Below are 20,003 nucleotides of genomic sequence, written 5' to 3'. Positions count from 1 at the left end.
ATGGGGACCAAAAAAAAAAAAAAATCACAGAGGAAAGCATCACTTGTGGAAACACTACAGAGCACACTAACACATGAAAAATTATGATAAATCCTCTGTCCCAGTGCATGCTGGGAAGCAATCACACAAATCATTGCACGGTTCTCTGATGCACCACTGCTGTGTGTCTCAGAGAGCAGGTTTAGCTGAGCCCGGCTCTGCAGTTGTATCTGCATTTCAAACCTCTGAAGCCCGTCAGATCTCCGTAACTGAACAGCAGGTTTGCGACATCGCTGTGAAGTGATTGAAGCGACTGTCTTACTACAGGCTGTGCACTAATGCAGGAGGCCAATCACTGCACGTATGCACACAGGAATCCAGTTTAAAACCGTTGCATACATGGTGTGTGTATTCTGGGTCCATGAGACCAACACGCTGGGATAAATAGCACAATATCTCCTAGAAGAAAATATCCATAATAACTACTAAGATGGGAAATTGTATTTTTATAGTTCACAGGTGTGCAGCAGGCAGTTTGGGTTTGATATCATCTCATCCACATTACTGCTCAGCAGTTTAGTCGAGGAGTTCAACTGATTAGATAAAATAAATGCAAATGGAGCAAAATGTTAAACACAGCTCACTGTATTCATTACTTTTCTTGTTACAAATCCTCCATTTGGAGTTTAGAGAGACATGATTATTCTACCAGACAGGCTACAGGAGGAAACGTAATGTTATGCAAAGGAACGGTTATGCAGTGGGTTATGATAAAACACAGTTTACTGATGATAAACAGAAAAACTGACACAGTGCCTGAAAATTGACCTAACGCCTGTTAAAGGTGTGACGGTTGGATATAAGGAGCTTTTCTTGTCTGTCATTTCAATCGAGTGACTTTTATACATGTTTGTAACTCCACCCCAAGATGATCTTCCTCAACTGTGCTGAACATAAAGAAGCGACATCTATAAAATGTTGAGTGAAGACAGTCTCGGCATCTTTTCAGCATCTTTTTCCTGAGGCGAAGTAGAGACGGAGGTGAAACTGTCAGAGCTGATTACTGCTGCTGAGTTTAAGTCACTTCTACAGGATCTGTTAATCAATGTTTCTGTGCTCGCTTTAATGTGTGTAATCTCATCAAGTGTGACAGTCATCGTCTGTTGTCTGCTTTTGTTCTTATAACACCGGCTTTCATTCTGTGCTCACAGAAAACACATTACTCTTCTCAGTGACACCTTTACCTGATTAAATAAAACAAAATGAAAGTGTGTGTGTGTGTGTGTGTGTGTGTGTGTGTGTACCTCCAGCTGAAGTTTGTGTTCTTTCCACAGCTGCTTGATTTCCTCCTGATGTTGCAGATTGTTCTTCTCTATATTCTCCTGCTCGCATCAGCAGACAGATAAAGTACAGTCAGTCACAGAGGAACACTTGGAATCAAAGGAACTCAGAATCTGCTCAGCCGAGAAGCTAAAAACTGTAAATGTTGGCATTTTCACTTTAAAATAATGATGCAAATGTGCAAACTCGACCTTTAAACTACGGAGGATTTGGAGGACGAATTGGCGGAAAAGTACCGCTGGTTTATAGGGTGACCAGCCAGCACTCAGCAGATACTGACCTCAGCCTCTTTGAGCCGTCTCTCGAACCATCCTTTGGCTCCCTCCATGGACTGGACCTGACTCAGCAGCTCCTCCACTCGGGGCTGTAAACCCTCCAGCTCCTTCGTCCGAGCCTGAAAACTCACAAAGCGTATCGTGAACTTGTGCGATAACGACTCTGCTGCTCGTGTTATACGAGACATCTGGAAGACACACATCAGGAGTTTTCTTTTGTCTCCTTACCCACTTTCACCTCCTGCGTGCCTCTTTACCTTTTCATCTCTAAGCTGCTGTCGGATTTCTTCCTCAGAGCGATTCTTGTCTTCATGAAGTCCTCTGAGCTCCTTCTCGTATCGAGCCCTCACTGCAAGAACCTGAAAGAGAGGAGGAGACAGAAGAAGAAAATGAGTCAGGGAATACAGAGAAGAGACAAAAGCAAAAAGAATTCACTAAATCTGATGAAAATTTGTGGCTTTTCTTTATTTTTGCACATTTTAAAAACTAAAAACCACACAAACAAAAACAGATCAGCGATAATTCAAAGCAAAGAAACTATATAGAGAAACCAAACAAAGAAGACATGAAAACTGTGATGGATAAAAGCCATTAAAAGCAGCAGATCCATGGCCACTCGCCTCTTTCTCGTGTTGCAGTTTGAGGTCTGACAGCGCCTCCTTGTGGTCAGACTTTTCCTGGTTCAGCTGCATGGCCATCTCATCCAGCATGGCCTTCCTCTTCTCTGCTGTCTGCTCACACACAAACAGGTGTAAGTGTGTTTACTGGTTCAGCTGGTTTGTGTACAGACACCATGTGGCACTCTGTGTGTTGTTGTTGTTTATGTGTGTACCTTCTTAGCCTCGTCCAGCTCTCTCAGCAGTCTATCCTTCTCTTGTCCTTCTTCGGTTAACTGCTCCAACAACTTCCTGTTGGCAAAACTCGACTCCTGAAGGACGTAAAGTGAGAGAAGCAGAAAGCCACGTGTAAACAAACAGCTGGAGAGTCGTTTATATCGGCAGAACGAGCTGAGATAAAACCCAAAGGTTAAACAAACCACTGTTTAATCTACCTGCAGCTGGGAGTTGAGGTCATCTCTCTGAGCCAGCAGATTCTCCTGTTCAGTTCGTCTCTGCTGCAGTTCGCCCGTCAGCGCCTCCTGCTGCTCTCGCAACAGGTTCATTTCCTGCGTCTTCACCGTTTGGATCTACAAACACATTTCAAACACTTTATTTCTCTTTACAGTGTTCACTTTAATTCCTGAACGACTCTTTGCAGTACCTGTCCAACTTAAACACGTACATGTACAAGAATGTCCTGGACAGATAACAACTGCCAGAAAATATTAGATAGAAAAGAATGATGACGACAGATGATTAAGATGAAGCAGAGAACAGTAAATGACCACAGGTTAAATAAGATGCAAGTTGTAGCATTAAATCATTTGGCCTTTTAGGTATAACAATGGCATGAACCCCCACACACAGATCATTTATCTACATATAGATCCATGTCGGAGGTCCATCTCTATAGGTCACCCACATCAGCTGACCCTCTTTTATATCCCTTCAGGCTGTAGGATTACACCCTTTGGAGCCACCACGGTGATGGCTGTCTAAGCAGACTCTAGAGTTTGTGCCACTGCACACTTCTGATTGGTAGCAGCCTAGCTGCAATTTTCAGCTACTAATTCTGATTAAACTGGTGGTGATTTCCAAAAATCCGTTTGCTTACTGTAAGGTATTTCAAAACATTCATTTCAGTTTTTTAAACATAACATTGTCCAGTTCAGAGAGCGAACTAGCCGGCATTAGTAAGACCCAAAGCAGTGAATCTGATAAATACATTTTAATTTCCAGTTTCTTTGACAGCAGTCATGCTCTCATGTTCTAAAGCAGCACAGCTCCACACGGCCAGGTTTGGTGTGAACATCAGTGTGTGTGTGTGTGTGTGTGTGTGTGTGTGTGTGTGTGTGTGTGTGTGTGTGTAGGTCTCAGAGGAAACACAAAAAACATTTTACTACCATCACAAAGTTCCTGGGAGAAAAATGTTTTTGTGTTATTTTGATTTCTAGTCAGAATATTCACGTGTACAGCACAGTGACTTTAAGTGAGAAGAGTGTAAATGTATACTTTGGCTTTACAAACCACACAAAGATTTGTGTAAGTCAGCACATGGATTGTTTCGTCTGAGAACAGAGGATGAAGCATTTGGAGCGTCTCCTGAGTCCAGGTTTCTAAGTTTAAGAACGTATTTAATCCTACAGTGCGTTTTGTATCGGACTTAATGATTTCACCGGCTTAACTGTTCTTTGCAATTTTCCGTTCTAAATCAATCTTCCAGTTTGAGGCTAACGTGGAACATCAGAGCACTTTAACTGTTGCTGGCTCATGAAACCATGCTCGTCAGTGTTCAGGACTGTCGTCAGCGACAGTGTTTGTTCACTGACGGTACGGACATCATAAATCCCGCCCCTTCTTATTTTTTTTAGTTAAAGTGGTGACACTGAGGAGTGCAGCGATTTTTTAAAGCTCAACTATTTTCAACTTGTTACTCGTTTATGAACAACAAGTGCACCAACTCAGTCCTGCAGTTTCTTATGGACGTGACGAAAAGTGCCAACGTAAACACCAATGATGATCATGAGACCTTTTCTTTAGTTTATGACGACACAAACAAGAGTCACAGGACACAAATTATACTTAAGTAAAAATTTTGTATTTGTATGAATAATCCGGTGAGGTCTATGTCATGGACAATGGCAAAAGGCCTAATCTTTACCTCTGAGGCCCAACAGTATGCAATCAGAATATGCAACTTTTACTTTGAAAAAGTATTTCTCCAAGTCTTGGGATTTGGGTGGAAAAAGTCTGACTGAAAAATCAAACACTATTTAGAGTTTTTCTTTCTAAAAAGCATTTAAGACATCAAAAGGTGAAGATGTTGCCCTCCAAGTAACCTGAAAACCTAACATATAACACAGTTGGTTCCTGATTTATTCTCCAAAATAAAGTGTTTCAGAATGACGACAAAGAACAACACGAACAGATCTAATCAGGCCAAAGGTCGTACATTTCATCAAATATATATCTTGCTAGACACAAACAAAGAAAGCAACATGGACCATGGATGTGAACCCTAATGAGCTACAGCTGAGGTTACTGACCTCCTCCAGCATCAACATTTTCATTACATAAATCAGAATTAAAGCAGGAACCTGCTGGAAAGCAGGAAAAACTGATCATCGTGATTACTTTGAGGAGCTCCAACCAACTAATCTCAGTCACTGTAACCAGTCACTCTACTTAGGCTTCTGGTTCAGGACATCAACACATTCTACTCAGCATACACAGTCATGTTATTTTATTTTTAAGGGGATCAATCTTTAAAAAAAGCCTCTAGAAAAGATTCTAGGAATCAAAGTTCATTTCAGGACCTCAATCTAATGCTAAACTCTACATGAGGAGTCAGGAAATAATTACCTGTTCAAGAGCGCACAGATTAGTCCTCAGAGCACTGTTCTCCTGCAACACGTGTTCCACACTGACATTAAAGACAGCTGCTACAATAAACAAACAGGTTCTAGATACTCTCTCTAAAAAAGCTATTCTAGATTAACTCCACCTACCATCATTAGTTGGGCAGCCCTCACAGATCTATCATCTAGTTTCCTGCAAGCGCTTTGAATTTTACACTTGCACAAAAGATTTAATGTAAGCCTCTCTAAAGTGTTCTGTTGTTAGCACTCGGTGCAGCAGTATGTAGTTTAGTTTTCAAGAGTCACATTAGTCCAGAAAAACAAGCTACGGTTAGGGTCCTAGATGAGGGCTCTACTCTAGGGTCAAGCGTGCACAGATCAGTCCCCAGAGCACTGTTCTCCTACAAGGTGAGTTACAGTTTGATAGTGTGTGAGTAAAGTGTTCTGGATGATCCTGTTCAGGGTCAGATTTACAAAACCTCACGTGAAATGACATCAATTACAAAAAACAGTAAGTGGTTCAAACCAGCGTTTTGAGGTCAGAATTATATAAAACATTAAACTTCTTTCTGATTGGGCTGTCTGTCTTTAACCTGTAACCAGTAAATGAAGCTATTAAACAGCTGAAGCTGAATGCGCGGAGCATGACACGCTTTTCTTTGCATTAACACAGCCTGATCCAGTGTTCCATATTATACATATACACATATACACTGAACAAAAATATAAACGCAACACTTTTGTTTTTGCTCCCATTCCCCATGGGATGGACGTAGAGACCTAAAATTCATTCCAGATACACAATATAACCATCCCTCCCAAACAGTGGTCACAAATCAGTCCAAATGTGTGGTAGTGGGCACATCTGCTATATTGAGATAATCCATCCCACCTCACAGGTGTGCCACATCAGGATGCTGATCTGACATCATGAGTAGTGCACAGGTGTACCTCAGACTGCCCACAACAAAAGGCCACCCTGGAATGTGCAGTTTTGTCTCACAGCAAAATGCCACAGATGCCACAAGCAATGAGGGAGCGTGCAATTGGCATGCTGACAGCAGGAATGTCAACCAGATCTGTCACCCGTGCATTGAATGTTCATTTCTCAACCATAAGCCGTCTCCACAGGCCTTTCAGAGAATATGGCAGCGCATCCAACCGGCCTTACAACCGCAGACCTCGTGTAACCACACCAGCCCAGGACCTCCACATCCAGCAGGTTCACCTCCAAGATCGTCTGAGACCAGCCACCCAGACAGCTGCTGGAACAATTGGTTTGCACAACCAAACAATTTCTGCACAAACTGTCAGAAACCGTCTCAGGGACGCTCAACTGCATGCCCGTCGTCCTCATCGGGGTCTTGACCTGACTCCAGCTCGTCGCCGTAACAGACTTGTGTGGGCAAATGCTCACATTCGATGGCGTCTGGCACGTTGGAGAGGTGTGCGCTTCACGGATGAATCATGGTTCACATTGTTCAGGGCAGATGGCAGCTGAGAATGTCCCAGTTCTTGCATGGCCAGCATACTCACCGGACATGTCACCCATTGAGCATGTTCGGGATGTGCTTGACCGGCGTATACGACAGCGTGTACCAGTTCCCACGAATATCCAACAACCTCGCACAGCCATTGAAGTGGAGTGGACCAACATTCCACAGGCCACAATTGACAATCTGATAGACTCCATGCGACGATGTGTTGCACTGCATGAGGCAAATGGTGGTCACACCAGATACTGACCGGTTCTGGGTCCCCAGACCCCCAATAGCGCAAAAAACTGCACATTCCAGGGTGGCCTTTTGTTGTGGGCAGTCTGAGGTACACCTGTGCACTACTCATGATGTCAGATCAGCATCCTGATGTGGCACACCTGTGAGGTGGGATGGATTATCTCAATATGGCAGATGTGCCCACTACCACACATTTGGACTGATTTGTGACCACTGTTTGGGAGGGATGGTTATATTGTGTATCTGGAATGAATTTTAGGTCTCTACGTCCATCCCATGGGGAATGGGAGCAGTAACAAAGGTGTTGCGTTTATATTTTTGTTCAGTGTATATATGGAACAAGTCGATTACAAGTAATTCTTGTAACAGCAGTTCATTCTAATAAGCAAAATTTCCTCTTTTTTGTAAGATGCTAATATTTTGTAGATTTTTCTTAACCTTTAAAAAGCTTCAGCTGCTTGGTTCGCACGGCTCTGATCTTTAACTACTTGCTTTGTGTTAGCATGGTCCAAGTCCAGGTGCTGCAGACAATCACAGTAATGTGAATTTATTTTTCCACTTGACACATTTTTGTCATTTCTTTCTAAAGCAACAACTGGGATCAGGTAACTGTTGTGTGATTAGCAGCAGCGTGATGGTCTTTGAGGTATTAATGACTTTTTCCTCATTGGTCAGTGTAACGTTCTTGTCAGTTTCTCTAGTACACAGAGATGATGTACTGTCAGGGTTATGGTACTGTTCATCAGTTTTATTACATGTTAAAAGTAGCTGGGTTAGTGCTCAGAGATGACGTCATGCTTATGAGGGGTTCTCCGGGTTTCATGGCCACTAACTCTCTCCATGCTGTGTAACGTTTATTACCTGTTCTAGAGCAGCTAGGTTTGTCCTCAGAGCATCGTTCTCCTGCAGGATGTTGTCCACCTGTTCCTGACTGACTGCACTCTGACTGGCTACCTGCAGTTGCACCAAACCACCAGCAGGGGGCGTCAGAGGGGAAAAGATAAGATGGGAAAGAAACCAGTAAAGAGCAAATAAAGAAAGCGAGAAAAACAAAGGCAATATAGGAGGTAAACAAAACAAAAAGAACACACACAAACGTAAGAGTGTACAGGTAAAGAAATTTTAAATGACAAAGATGACAGAAAGAACAGAGTCGAGGATTAGAGAAGGATAAAGCAGTTCAGAAACACACAGAAGTACCAGTTCCACTACCAGAGTGATATTCCAAAACATATTTGTACTTTATTAAGAAAAAATCATCTGTATTAAGGAGCTTTCTCCATCCCACCATCTCTCATTTCATTTCCTTCATTTTAAAAACCTGTTTTTGGTGAAAACGGATTCTTTTTAAACATTTATATCACTTTGGCAGAGAAGCAGCTTCACAGAGAAGTGAAAGAACCGAAAACAGTCAGCTTTAATCAAACTCCTACAACCTTCACACTGTTTCCTCCCTTGTCCCCTTTTCCCTCAACCTTATCCTCTTCAATTTAAAAAAAAAAGAAAAAGAAAACTATTCTAATATGTGTGTGCAGAATTTGGATGTGGACAAATATCTAAATAAGAGTGCCGTCACGTCTTTATATGTGTGTGTTTTACTGCACTCCTGCTGCGCCTGAGACATGGAAATATGTTCAGAAGTCTGCCTGTCTGTGGCAGGATTCACGATCTCTGACTCAGAGTGTGTGTGTGTGTGTGCGCGCATGCATTACCTCGTCCTTCAGTGTGTGCAGAGCCACCTCATGTTCCTTCTCTTTGCTCTGTAGCTGCTCTCTCAGCTCTGACACCGTCTGAACAAGAAAACGCACAAACACAAATGATTAGTTTATAAAGTAAAAAGTCAAAGTTCATAACGAGGGTGAAATGATCGTTACAGAGGAGAAAACCGAACAGAAAGTGACTCTTTCACTATGTTCACAATGACATGTGAAGTGTGCAAACTTTGGAATTCAAAGTTTTTTTGTTTTTGGACTCGTACAGAAAATGTGACGTCACGTTTAAATGAAAAACAGCATGAATGTTTTATTAATGCATGTTTTAATTATTCAGTGTGTCCAATGGATTCAGTCTGATTCAGATTCTCCAATAACACCCAAAGGTGTTCAACAGACGTCAGCCACAGACATGAACTACTTTTCATGATACAAAGTCTGATTTTTAAGAGTTTCTGTCAATTAAAAAAAACATAAAGTCCAAACAATGAAGACATGGTGTGTTCTTAAACAAGTCCAAACTTTCATCACTGTGTAATTATCTCAGCAGCTCACTGATTCTTTTCTTTGTTAGATAAGACCCAAAAGTATTGTTCTGCTTTCACTCCAGACATAACTGAAGAAAACTAAACAGCAGCAATATCTGTGGTGTCATTAACGCTGGGCTAGTTGGTATCTAGCTACAGAGCTATAGCTAGGACAATATAAACACATTAACACAGCCAAGATGGAGGATGAACATTAAAGTTTCCCCCTCAATAAAAGCTATTGTGGTGGTCCCAGATGGACAGAGACAAATGAAATCATAAGACAGGAAAAAAGCACTAAAAGAGGACCCAACTTCAGTCAAGAGAACATCTGTGATGATCCATCCACAACACCAGGTTAGTCAATAATATGCTGCTGCGTGGTTTGGATTACTCGTTATGAACAATCTGCACATAAAAAATTCATTTCAGATAGAAAGTGCTTTGTTTGTTTTCAGTGGTTAAACTTACACCACACAACATCGAGCAAGACTTCCTGTGTTTAGTTTTTTGTAAACTTTTATCGTACATAAATAATTCCAACATGGTTACTTTTCCTTGTAGGACATTACCCTGACTGGGGAAAGAATCATAGAGGAGCTGGGGGAATGTACATAGTAATGGACTGGTGCGATTTCTTAGCGAGATCGAACCTGGTTGGCTGCCATGAGGTCCGTCTGTAGTTTCTGGACACGGATATTCATGGCCTTCAGCTCTTCTTCTTTTCTTTGGTTGATCTCATCGATCTTTGTCCTGCAGAGAATCAAAACCACAAAAGGTCAACATTTCCACAACAAGCAGCACATTTAAAGGGGAAAAAAAAGCAGACACCCTGAACCGTGGACATTAGAGCCGTCAATACACTAGTGGGAGTAAGAGCAGCGGGGTGCCGGCAGTCCTGACCTGCTGTCGTTGTACAGAGCCTCCTTTTCTGTCTGCAGACGCTGGAAACTGCAGGAGAACAAAAACATAAGCTTTCGTTTAGTTGCCCAGAACAGATTAACATGATGGTGAATCTGTTTCCAGACCGGGATATATATTCTTTAAATCTTCACCTCTACTCAAGTAGCTTTGATTCACAGTTTAAGACGATCCTTATTCATTTCTTACTTGGCTGGGGTTCTCTCTCTCTAGTACTGCAGGGTGTTCTACCTACAATATCCAGCTGCTGTGAAGGTTAAGTGAACTGAGCCACGCCTGAAGCAGTTTATACAGCACTGCTGCTACATTACTGGCCGATAACTGTGTCAAAAAGCTGTGAATGTGACTGCGGTTAGGTCATCTCACCTCTCCTGCTTCTTCTTTAGCTTGTCAGACAGCTGCAGGACAAAGAGACGGAAACAGCATTAAAAAGCTGCACCTTTAATAGCCAATATCAGTTCACTGGCATAGTTACTGCAAAATAAATCTCTATTACACAGTGGTTGTGTGTTGTCAGCCCTGAGAAGATTTACCTTTGTTATTTCTTCCTGCAGTTTGGTGATTTCAGCCTGTTTGGACGCCTGGAGGCAGACAGAAAGCAAACGTTCAGTCAACTGAGGAGAGAGACACTTACACTTACAGCATGCTCAGTGCTCACTTTATAGATCCTCCCCACTTTATTAAGTACACCGATGCAGGCTAATGTCCAAAGAGTCTAAAAAGTATTGCTCTGAATTACATTTCCTTAACTTTTATTAATCAAAGTGAACTTATTGCTCCTCTGAATGGATGTCTCGTCTGTTCCTAGACCAACGACGGTAACTGCAGTCAGAGTTTTGGTTCTTGGAAGTCCGAACACAAAGAAACTCAGTTTGCAGCATCACGATAACTTTTTCCAAAAATCTTTGAGCCTTTTAGGATTACGTGCAGCTCTTTCAGATTCATTTGCTCCCATTAACAATTTTACCATCAAGGTGATATGAAAATAAGGCCCAGGTTTAAAACTTTAATAACTCTGGTTAAACAGATAATCCTGCAGCAAATATTCACAAATGACTTTCCAAAAGAAATATAGTTCACATATTAAAGTAATCTTAAATCGCATTTGGGTGATGAAAGTGGATTTTGACAGGTGTCATGTGACCAACAGATCCTTCTGTTATCAAAACCTTTAAGCTGAATATAAACCGTGAGAATCTGGAATCATGAAAGATCTGTGGTGATATAATGTGTGAAAAATCAGGAGTGTGTCAGAGATTAAATCAGAGCATCTCATAACGCACTTCTACCACGATGCGCTACGACTGAACAACCAATAGGAAAGCAGCATGACGATGACATGCTGATGAACTCGACATCAACACTTTTGGAAAAAGGAAAAAAAAAAAAGAGCAAAACAAGTCAAACAGTCCAAACAAAGCTACATGTTTGGAATTCCAACAAAAAAGAAAATCTAGCTGAGCTGTGGCAGCAGAAACGTGTTTATATGATGTGGAAACAAAGGCTATGAGAAGTGCAGCCTTCTGTCCAAGCTCAGGGTTCACGTATCAATCACACAGTCATCATCCACCAAACAAAAATCATTTCTAGTGTGGGTGACCCTGACAGAGCTAGCAGCAGTTTTCAAAATCAAAAAGTAAAAACAGAAACCTAATTTAATGACACGTTAACAGCAGACTTGTGACTTTGGCTCAAATTGTCAGCTGTGCCTGCTGGCTCATTTGAAATGCACACTGTAGCTCTTCTGTTTAAATACTTTCAAGCATTCAAATTCAAAGCTGGACTCAAACAGGGGCAGCACACAGCGTTTTAGCTGTTTTGGTTTACAGCACGAACACTCTTGATCGTGGCTCAAGAGTTGGGCGTTCGTCTTGTAATCGGAAGGTTGCCGGTTCGAGCCCCGGCTCCAACAGTCTCGGTCGTTGTGTCCTTGGGCGAGACACTTCACCTGTTGCCTACTGGTGGTGGTCAGAGGGCCCGGTGGCGCCAGTGTCCGGCAGCCTCGCCTCTGTCAGTGCGCCCCAGGGTGGCCGTGGCTACACATCACCAGTGTGTGAATGTGTGGATGATTGTGTAAAGCGCTTTGGGTCCTTAGGACCAAGTAAAAGCGCTTTACAAATACAGACCATTTACCACTCGAGATGTTTTGTCCCCTCCTCCTTAGTACTCATTTGTCAAACCTGTAATGTTCAACCAATTTAAAGGTCAAGAAATCACAATCATCTTCAGGCATGTTTCCCATAAAAAGCCTCAGTGTTTCCATCAGCGGGTGAACGCTGAGGAAAGGACACAGTCGTCCGTTAGTCACGCTGACATTTCACCGCTGCTCTCCATCTGCCGTTTATGTTCCTGTCATGAATTAATTAGTTTCCTCTCTCACTCACGACATACAACTGTTTCATCTGCCAACATTTAGACTTTTTTTATTCTTTGGGCTTTTTGGATAAGTGGAAGTTAATTACACAACAGATCGAGCAACATTACACCACAAAGAAGCAGTATGAAAAAGAAGAAGTAGATGTTACTGTAATATTCTATAATGTTGTCTAATATTTAAACGTTATTCCTGTTCATATGCCGTTTACTGCAGAATGGAATCAATTTTAAAATTTGATCCGATGATCTGCTGTGATCGGCCTGGAAATACGATATGTTCCATACAATACGTCAATACGTTCATCTGTGAATATTCTCATTTGAGATTGCAGAACCAGAGAAAATACTGAACCAGTCCACACGTGGAGCTTATGGAGTCCAGCAGCAGACGTCCACAGACTGAGACGTCATATTTTTGTGTTGTTTCAAAGCCAAAAACTCAGGAGGAGAAATTTTAGGAGTTCACTCTCAGCTAAATCCATCAAAAACATGTTTGTTTGGCTCAGTGTGGGATGCTACCTAAAATTAGCTTGCTAAGGTATTATCGAACAATAATTATTGATTGTTACTTCAAAGTTATTTCTGGTAAACATGATCCAGTGTACTAATCGAGCCCGCAGTGTTGGAGCAGCCTCCTTGTGTAAGCATCCATGTACTTCTCAGAAGAAACACAAGTGAAGGTGAACTAACGCTGAGTTACACTTCTGCACATGTCCTACACAAACATTGGACAATAAAACAGGAAATTATGACCTGACTTTGGTTTGCTCATTTAGATTTTACAGAGTAAAACAGTTCATTTTAAGTAGTTTTAGTTGGAATTTTTTTTCTTGGGAATTTGAAAGCATTACTCTGGGGAAAGTTTTTTATCGCTTTAGACTTTTAGTGAAGTAAATATATAAAGGAAGTACTCGAATAGAACTTACTCTGATATATGTGAGTGCAAATGTGTTTTTTGTGTTTGTTGTGTGCATGTGTACCTCCAGGGTGTGGATCTGCTCCTTCAGCAGCCTCTTCTCCTCCTGCTCGGTGTTCAGGGCCATCTCCAGCTCTGGTCCAAAGCAGTGAGTTATTGGACAGAGAGCAGCCGACCAGCCTAGCGCTGCCTGCTTAGCTACAATCTTCTCTACGCTCTTCTCTGACAGGCCTAAAGGGGGCGCCGCACACAGCAGGGGCAGTCCGTTAGGCCAGACACACACTACACCAGCTCCTCACTTTACACGCCGTCTGAGAGGTTGGGCTTTTCTTTTGTTTTGTTTTTAATCTCTGGAGGAGGCAGACAGAGTCGGAGCCCAGGATTTTCCGGGTGAGCTGCAAAGTCAAACATCAACTGCTGCATCTTGTGAGTTTGCGTTCACTGACAGCATGCTTATATGAACTCTGCAGGTTTTCACTTTCAGGTCCATTTGTTTGTAGAGAGGCGGTGTCATCCAACATTGATCAAAACAGAGAACAGCAGCGCAACATTTCTTCACTTCACTTATATGTTACCAGAAAAATAACCAGTGGTAACTTTGACTCACAGGCTGCTGCAAAATACAGCTATTTTTTACCATTTTCAGTATGATTGTCTCACACTAATTATGTATTGAAATTAATAATCACTTGTTCATATTACAAGAAATTCTCTGAGCGTCTCCATAAAGTGCAGAGACTGCAGGAGTGACTGCCAAAAACAAAGATTTTATTTATAACAGGTGGAAATGAGTTTGGCTCTGCAGCTCTAACAGGGAATACCTGCTCAAGCAGCCTCAGCTGTTATATCCACATTAAAGCCTAATTAATCTGCGGCTTCCTAACAGATTTCGTTGTTTTTCCCTGCTTCAGCTTGTAGTGTGTGTCTGCCCTGAGCCAGCTAGCTGCTCTGCACCTATAAAGCCAGCTGTGGGTTCACCTTACAGAAGCCAAAAATTCAAACTAAAAGACGGCTGTTAAAACACAGCGTGCGTTTGTAAGCTTGACAGATTAAAGCTTTTCTTCAGACCAGCGTGGCGATCAGGTTTTAGACTGTTTTCCTTTCAGCTGCTGGCTTCAGGTGTAAATCGGTTTATAAAGCTCGCTGCACGAAGATGACCTTATTGAAGTCTGAGCTGTCAGATCCATTCACACACAAAATAAAACCATTTTGATCATCTTCGTGCAGCATGTTGATACAGTTAGTTTGCATGTAATGTGGTAATGAGCACATAAATAAAAATAGCTCAAATGCTAAAGCCCACATGTTACACCTAAAATCTTGTGATATTCAGCATTATTCTTCTTGTCAACAAACCCCCTGTGCAGATAGAAAATAAATCTATCAACTCAGAGCTCACTGCTGCTTCAAAGACACATCAGTGAATCACACTGCTGTTCAGGCACCTTCATTACTACCAAGACAGGGAAAAAACACTCAAGTGTTTTTAGAGCCAGTGTGCTCAAAGCTGAGAGGCTCCAACAATTAGAACGTTCAGTAAAACAGATTAAGGTCCTGTTGCACAGGGGCTGCCAACTGCAAGAAAAACCCTGAATACCATCAGAAAATTCTCTCTGTAACTCAAAACTCCATTTGACATCAAAATCCAGTGTTTATGTTTCGAGGTTTATGTTAAGTGGAGGCAGAAAGCAAAGCTCAGTGTAACCCACTGTGGAGGATAAATCCTGTCTCTGCATGTGAAGCTCATACGGTTCATTGAGCTTCCTGTCTTCTATAAGTACGTCATGGTCATTTTTTCAGGGCAATAAAAGTACTTACAGTGAGACAGACACCATTTCAATACTTTAGTCTTTAATTATGTAATAAACAGCATATATTTTAAATGCTATTCTTCAGGAAGTTACTAATTACCACATGAAAGAACAGGAGTTATTCCTCTGAGTGGAAACACCGTGTGAGCAAAAGAGCGAACTGTAAACTCACCGTGTAGCTGTTTCTCCGTCTGCCGCAGCTCAGGCTCCGCCTGAAAAACAGACAAGGGAAAAAAAAAAACATACTTATTACAGTATAGTGTGCTATAACATGAGCACACGTGACGGGACAAAATATTAGAAGCACTCAGTAAACTCTAGTCCAGCAGCACTACATCAGGTGACTCGCACTAAAGTTGAAACAAGATTTCAACTTAAAAAGATTAAAGCACCTTCTTCATCATATCTAAACTGTAAACTTAATATTTGAGGATTTTGGATTTTTGGTCAAAGAATATATTTAATCTGAACGCATCATCTTCGATGGCTGAAAATATCACAAACATGCTGCATCGGCTGTGTCTTTGACTTCCAATCACCTGTTCCAGTCTCTCATTGGATCCTCCTGGCAATGACTCCTCCCCTGTCCCTGTGACATCAGAGACTCCATTGGTACCTGCTGATCCGTCAGTCTCTGTGGTCGCACTCTGGGTGCCCTGAACGGACGCCTGTCTCTGCAGCTCCTTGTCGAAGCGCTCCTGCAGGGCTGGAGGAGAATTGCAGCTCACATCATTCATTCATTCAGTCAATCATTTCATGAAGGACTAACAGGAATCACAAGGTTTCCACAGCTGTACTACAAGCCCAGCGGTCACTGCACCCAGGTTAGCTTCATAACTTTTTACATGAAAATGTATTAAAACCTTCAAAAAGGGAAATAAATAACCAGGCACAAGTTATAACTCTAAACCAACTTTACTTGTTCATCTGTCCACTTGTCACAAATTATTTGTCACTGTATGTGAACGAGGTCAACCGTGAATGCCTGATGTTGCAAACATGCTGTGATCAACCAGATCAGTAAATGATGTCTGTCTGGCCAATAGGAGCTTCTACCTAAACTTCAATCTAAAGAGCATCTAAAAATCACACCCACGTACCGACAACGTTCCCCAACACACACAAGTTAACTCTCACAGTGAGAACATTAAGAATTCATGAGTATGATGACAATGTTTTTGTCCATACCTTCAGTCATCAGTACACAATACACCCAGCTAATTACACACTGCTAACACATGTGCCGTTTCTCCATCCGTACAGATTTATACAAGCTCGTCTCATCAGTCTAGTTTCTAGCATCCTTCTCTGAGTCCTGTTTGGGGTTTTGTTTCATACAACACTTCTCCTTTCAAAATTACCTAATTTCCTCAAAAATTACTGGTCAGTTAAAACTGAGGGCAGCAGACGAAAATGACTAATGTTTGCATATGTCAGCAAATGTTTAATGATAAAGGCCTTCTGTGGACGAAGAGTTGAGTTTATATTGTAATGTGTCAGGAAGGTTTATGATTACATTTTTTTAAATGATGAATTCTAAACCTGTGAAAATTAATACTTATATGCCGAAAAACAACAGTAGCCTCTGTCTGTCTCCTGAACTGCACAGAATACGACGCTGTGGGGAGTTAAAGGAGCTCTATCCACCCCCAACACTGCTTACTGCGTGTCAAAGTCTTTAAATACACTGCTGCTGATGCAGGAAGAGAGAGAGAGAACACAGGTGGGCGAATATCAGCTCGACACCTGAAGATAAACTATCAGATCGTGATATTTTTCCTTTACTTGTCTTTGGCTCTACACACCTTCAGGACGATTTTTATGTGAAAAAAATATTAAAATATGAGCCTCTAAAACTGCAGAGATGATAGATCTACACCTTTTAAATGTCACCTCACCCTTCATTTTCTTCTGGAGGGTGGAGTTTTCTGCTTGGAGGCGGAGCAGTTCTCCATCCACGGGGCTGGATGCAGGGTTAGGTGGGGGGCTGGATGCAGAGGCTGCTCCTCCTTCCTTCTTCAGGCACTGATTCTCCTGCTCCAGCTGCTCGATCTGTGTACACAGCTGGAAAAATAAATGTTATAATGTTAAGATCACAATAATGATATGAAGCTTCTACAGTGCCTGAACTACACACAAACACTCAGACTCACCTTGGAGAGTTCAGCCATCAGTGTGCTGTTCTGTAGTCTGAAATCTTCCTCCTGACTGTGGAGTTTCCCCTGAAGCATCTCATTCTCACTCAGCAAAGCATCCACCTCCTACACACAGAGAAATAACACACAAAATAATACATTCAGAATAAAAAGCTGACTGCAGGTTACAGAAACTCCAACTGAGATCACTCACACAGACAGACTGACCAAACTTTCATGATGTAGTATTTTGACATATTGTTATATCTCTGTCATTTCTTTGCAACTAAACCATCCAAACAGTGGCGGGTGATTGGGTGTCTGTGCCAAACAATGCGACAGAAAGCTAGTGGAACATGTTGCAGTCAGAGTGAATTAACATTTTCGGTGAAAACACTACAGTGCCAAAAATAGAGAAGACGTCAGCACCAGGTGAGAATAAACACAAACTTTAAAACCACAGTTCAGTCGTACTTCAGGTTTTCTTCAGAACAGAGAAATGACACACGGCCAAAAACTAAACTCTTATTTTTCTGATGCACTTCCAGTTCACCTATTGCCTGAATGACCTTTAAACATTACAGCTTTCACCAGAGAAGCAGAGCTTAAACAGCTCCTGGGATGTGACGGTACAAGAAGACGCGATGTTTGCACTGCGGTTTGTCTCAGTTACAGAAATAACCTCCAATAAGCAGATTATTGGTGATTGTGTTAGCATAATAAGGAAGCCATAAAGCATTAACAATGACAAAATAAGGAACAATTAAAAGGACATAATTGAAAAATGTTTACTCTAGAAATTCACTGAGGTAACAATTATCATCAAACAACAGCTTACCTGAGCTTTCTTACTCTTAGTCAAGGCCTGAAAAGAAGAAAAGCGGAAAAACATTTAATGTAAATCAACAACATGAAGAGATGAGGAAAACTCTTCGCTCAGCTTTGTTAGAAAATAAACCCCCAAATTCAGGTCAGCAGGTTATTTTTTTCCAATTACTCATCTACAAAAACAACTACATAGTAATAAAGTGTTCGTTACCTTCTGTGTTTTGACAAAATCTCTTTCCAAAACCACATTCTTCTGACGGACGGCATTCAGCTCTGAAATGCACCAGGACAACATTTAATTATAGAAAACACACGTTTCCTCTTCATTAAAGTTTTACTGCTAACATGGGCCAATCAAATATTTATCCGATGAATGATTTCATGTTCGTTAGCTGAAGTGGAGTCTGCACATCGACTGCATTTAAAGCCTGCTTGTATCGGTGAATGTCAGGGGGCTGGGGGCAGATTCCCTCCTGTAGGCTTGCGTTTTCGTAGACCGTCTCATGTTGTGTTATTTTATTCTAGTGAAGGACCCTGCTTGCTTTCATGCAGGCTATGCTGTGATATGTACACACTTATCTGTGTGCAATTTATTTTGTGTGAATATGTACATTTTAAAAAGTGGGACAGAAATAAAAATACCATCACTATGACTATTGGACCATTCCACTTAAAATGCTTCCCACCTGAGCCCCTCCGTGTATTTAACAAAGCCATGGAAATTTTACCTTCATACCATGACTATATTACAGAATGATTACGACCTAGAAGGAATTGTGGCTAGAGATGAGCCTGATATCAAAATGTAGGTAGAAAGAAGACCTTTCTGTTTATCTATTTATGCTGTCTTCTTTTTTTGTCCAGCCATGTAAATGTGTCTTTTAACTCTGAAATTTGTGGATATCCTTGTACTCATGGACCTATGAGGGCTTAAAAGTTTTTGACCCAGATCTGTGCACTCTTGAGGGCCTGTTACTCAAGGCACGGATTCATTTTACACAGGACGGCTCCAAGTTAACTACACCAAAATCCTCCTCTGGCCTTACAGTGTTTCCAACTACACATGTTTATTTTATGACTTTTTAAAATCCAGCTAATCCCAGCCCTTTCTACACAAACAAAGATTCATCTATCCGGTCCTGTTTTCCTGGAATAATATGCAGACGGACCTGAAACGGTCGTAAACAACCCCACAGTTAACGGTTTGCATCAGTCACTTGTAAACCCTGAGACAAAAGCTTCTCAGTCAGTGTGGTTTCTCTGAAACTTGCAACAAAATGAGTTTGAAGTCATTTTGACCTTGACCTTTTATTTTGTATTTCATATAATCTCAATGTTGTGTTCTCTCTCATGCACTGTGTGACATTTGCACTTGTCCTCTAATGTCTCTTATAATGTCTGCTGCCCCGTTGGCAAGGTCGCTCTCGAAAAAGAAATTTAATAAAACTTTCACCTGGACAAAAACTGCTCAGGTGGAGCAGGAAAACTGGTTTTATGCTGTGGGTCTTCTAATCAGTGTTTTTAAAAAATCTGTTGCTTTAAAGAGCCTCTCGTGTGCTTGTGGTCATTTCAAGTGTTGATGAGATGAAACAGCAGGAACAAGAAGGACAAAGAGTGAAAGGTTTTACCTGCCGTGTTCTTCCTGAGATCATCAGACAGCTGGTAGTTCTGCGTCCGCAGCTCCAACAGCTGGGCCTGCACAAGGATACACACACACACACACACACACACACCAGTATTAATTTATGACCGGCTTTACTTAGAAACTGCATGAATCATGTTGTGTTTTTGATTGGCCAGTAGGTCAACTGAAGATGAGCTTATTCATCTTTTTAAAAACAAATCTAACATGTAAATAAACTGATTACTGTAACAAGCAGCAGCATGGTGACCAGAGATCAATGAATGTCAGCAAGAGGCAAAATAACCGCTGGTGATGCACAGGTGGTCCCACCCCTCCCCAAAGAGTTAAATACCTGGGACCCCCTA

The 20,003-nt window shown here is 41.6% G+C and overlaps 1 protein-coding gene across 1 annotated transcript in view; it reads right to left on the bottom strand.

The window, feature by feature from the left end:
- Positions 1-20,003, bottom strand: part of gripap1 (GRIP1 associated protein 1) — a 46,177-nt gene that overhangs the window by 24,825 nt on the left and 1,349 nt on the right. Inside the window, exons 2-21 of the mRNA XM_082519999.1 lie at positions 19,643-19,709; positions 18,226-18,287; positions 18,025-18,051; positions 17,205-17,312; positions 16,950-17,115; positions 15,591-15,757; positions 15,224-15,263; positions 13,305-13,471; positions 10,482-10,529; positions 10,315-10,346; positions 9,931-9,978; positions 9,681-9,780; positions 8,501-8,578; positions 7,650-7,742; positions 2,647-2,781; positions 2,428-2,523; positions 2,216-2,326; positions 1,853-1,954; positions 1,601-1,714; positions 1,284-1,361 (exon numbers count right to left, since the gene is read on the bottom strand). Of these exons, the coding sequence (XP_082376125.1) occupies positions 1,284-1,361; positions 1,601-1,714; positions 1,853-1,954; positions 2,216-2,326; positions 2,428-2,523; positions 2,647-2,781; positions 7,650-7,742; positions 8,501-8,578; positions 9,681-9,780; positions 9,931-9,978; positions 10,315-10,346; positions 10,482-10,529; positions 13,305-13,471; positions 15,224-15,263; positions 15,591-15,757; positions 16,950-17,115; positions 17,205-17,312; positions 18,025-18,051; positions 18,226-18,287; positions 19,643-19,709 (1,839 nt within the window). The remainder of the gene's footprint in view (positions 1-1,283; positions 1,362-1,600; positions 1,715-1,852; positions 1,955-2,215; positions 2,327-2,427; positions 2,524-2,646; positions 2,782-7,649; positions 7,743-8,500; positions 8,579-9,680; positions 9,781-9,930; positions 9,979-10,314; positions 10,347-10,481; positions 10,530-13,304; positions 13,472-15,223; positions 15,264-15,590; positions 15,758-16,949; positions 17,116-17,204; positions 17,313-18,024; positions 18,052-18,225; positions 18,288-19,642; positions 19,710-20,003) is intronic.

The sequence above is a fragment of the Aulonocara stuartgranti genome, assembly GCF_965226115.1.
Source record: "Aulonocara stuartgranti genome assembly, chromosome: 20".
NCBI lineage: Eukaryota > Metazoa > Chordata > Actinopteri > Cichliformes > Cichlidae > Aulonocara > Aulonocara stuartgranti.
The sequence above is the reverse complement of the archived record's forward strand: the minus strand, read 5'-3'. Positions and strand labels throughout refer to the sequence as shown.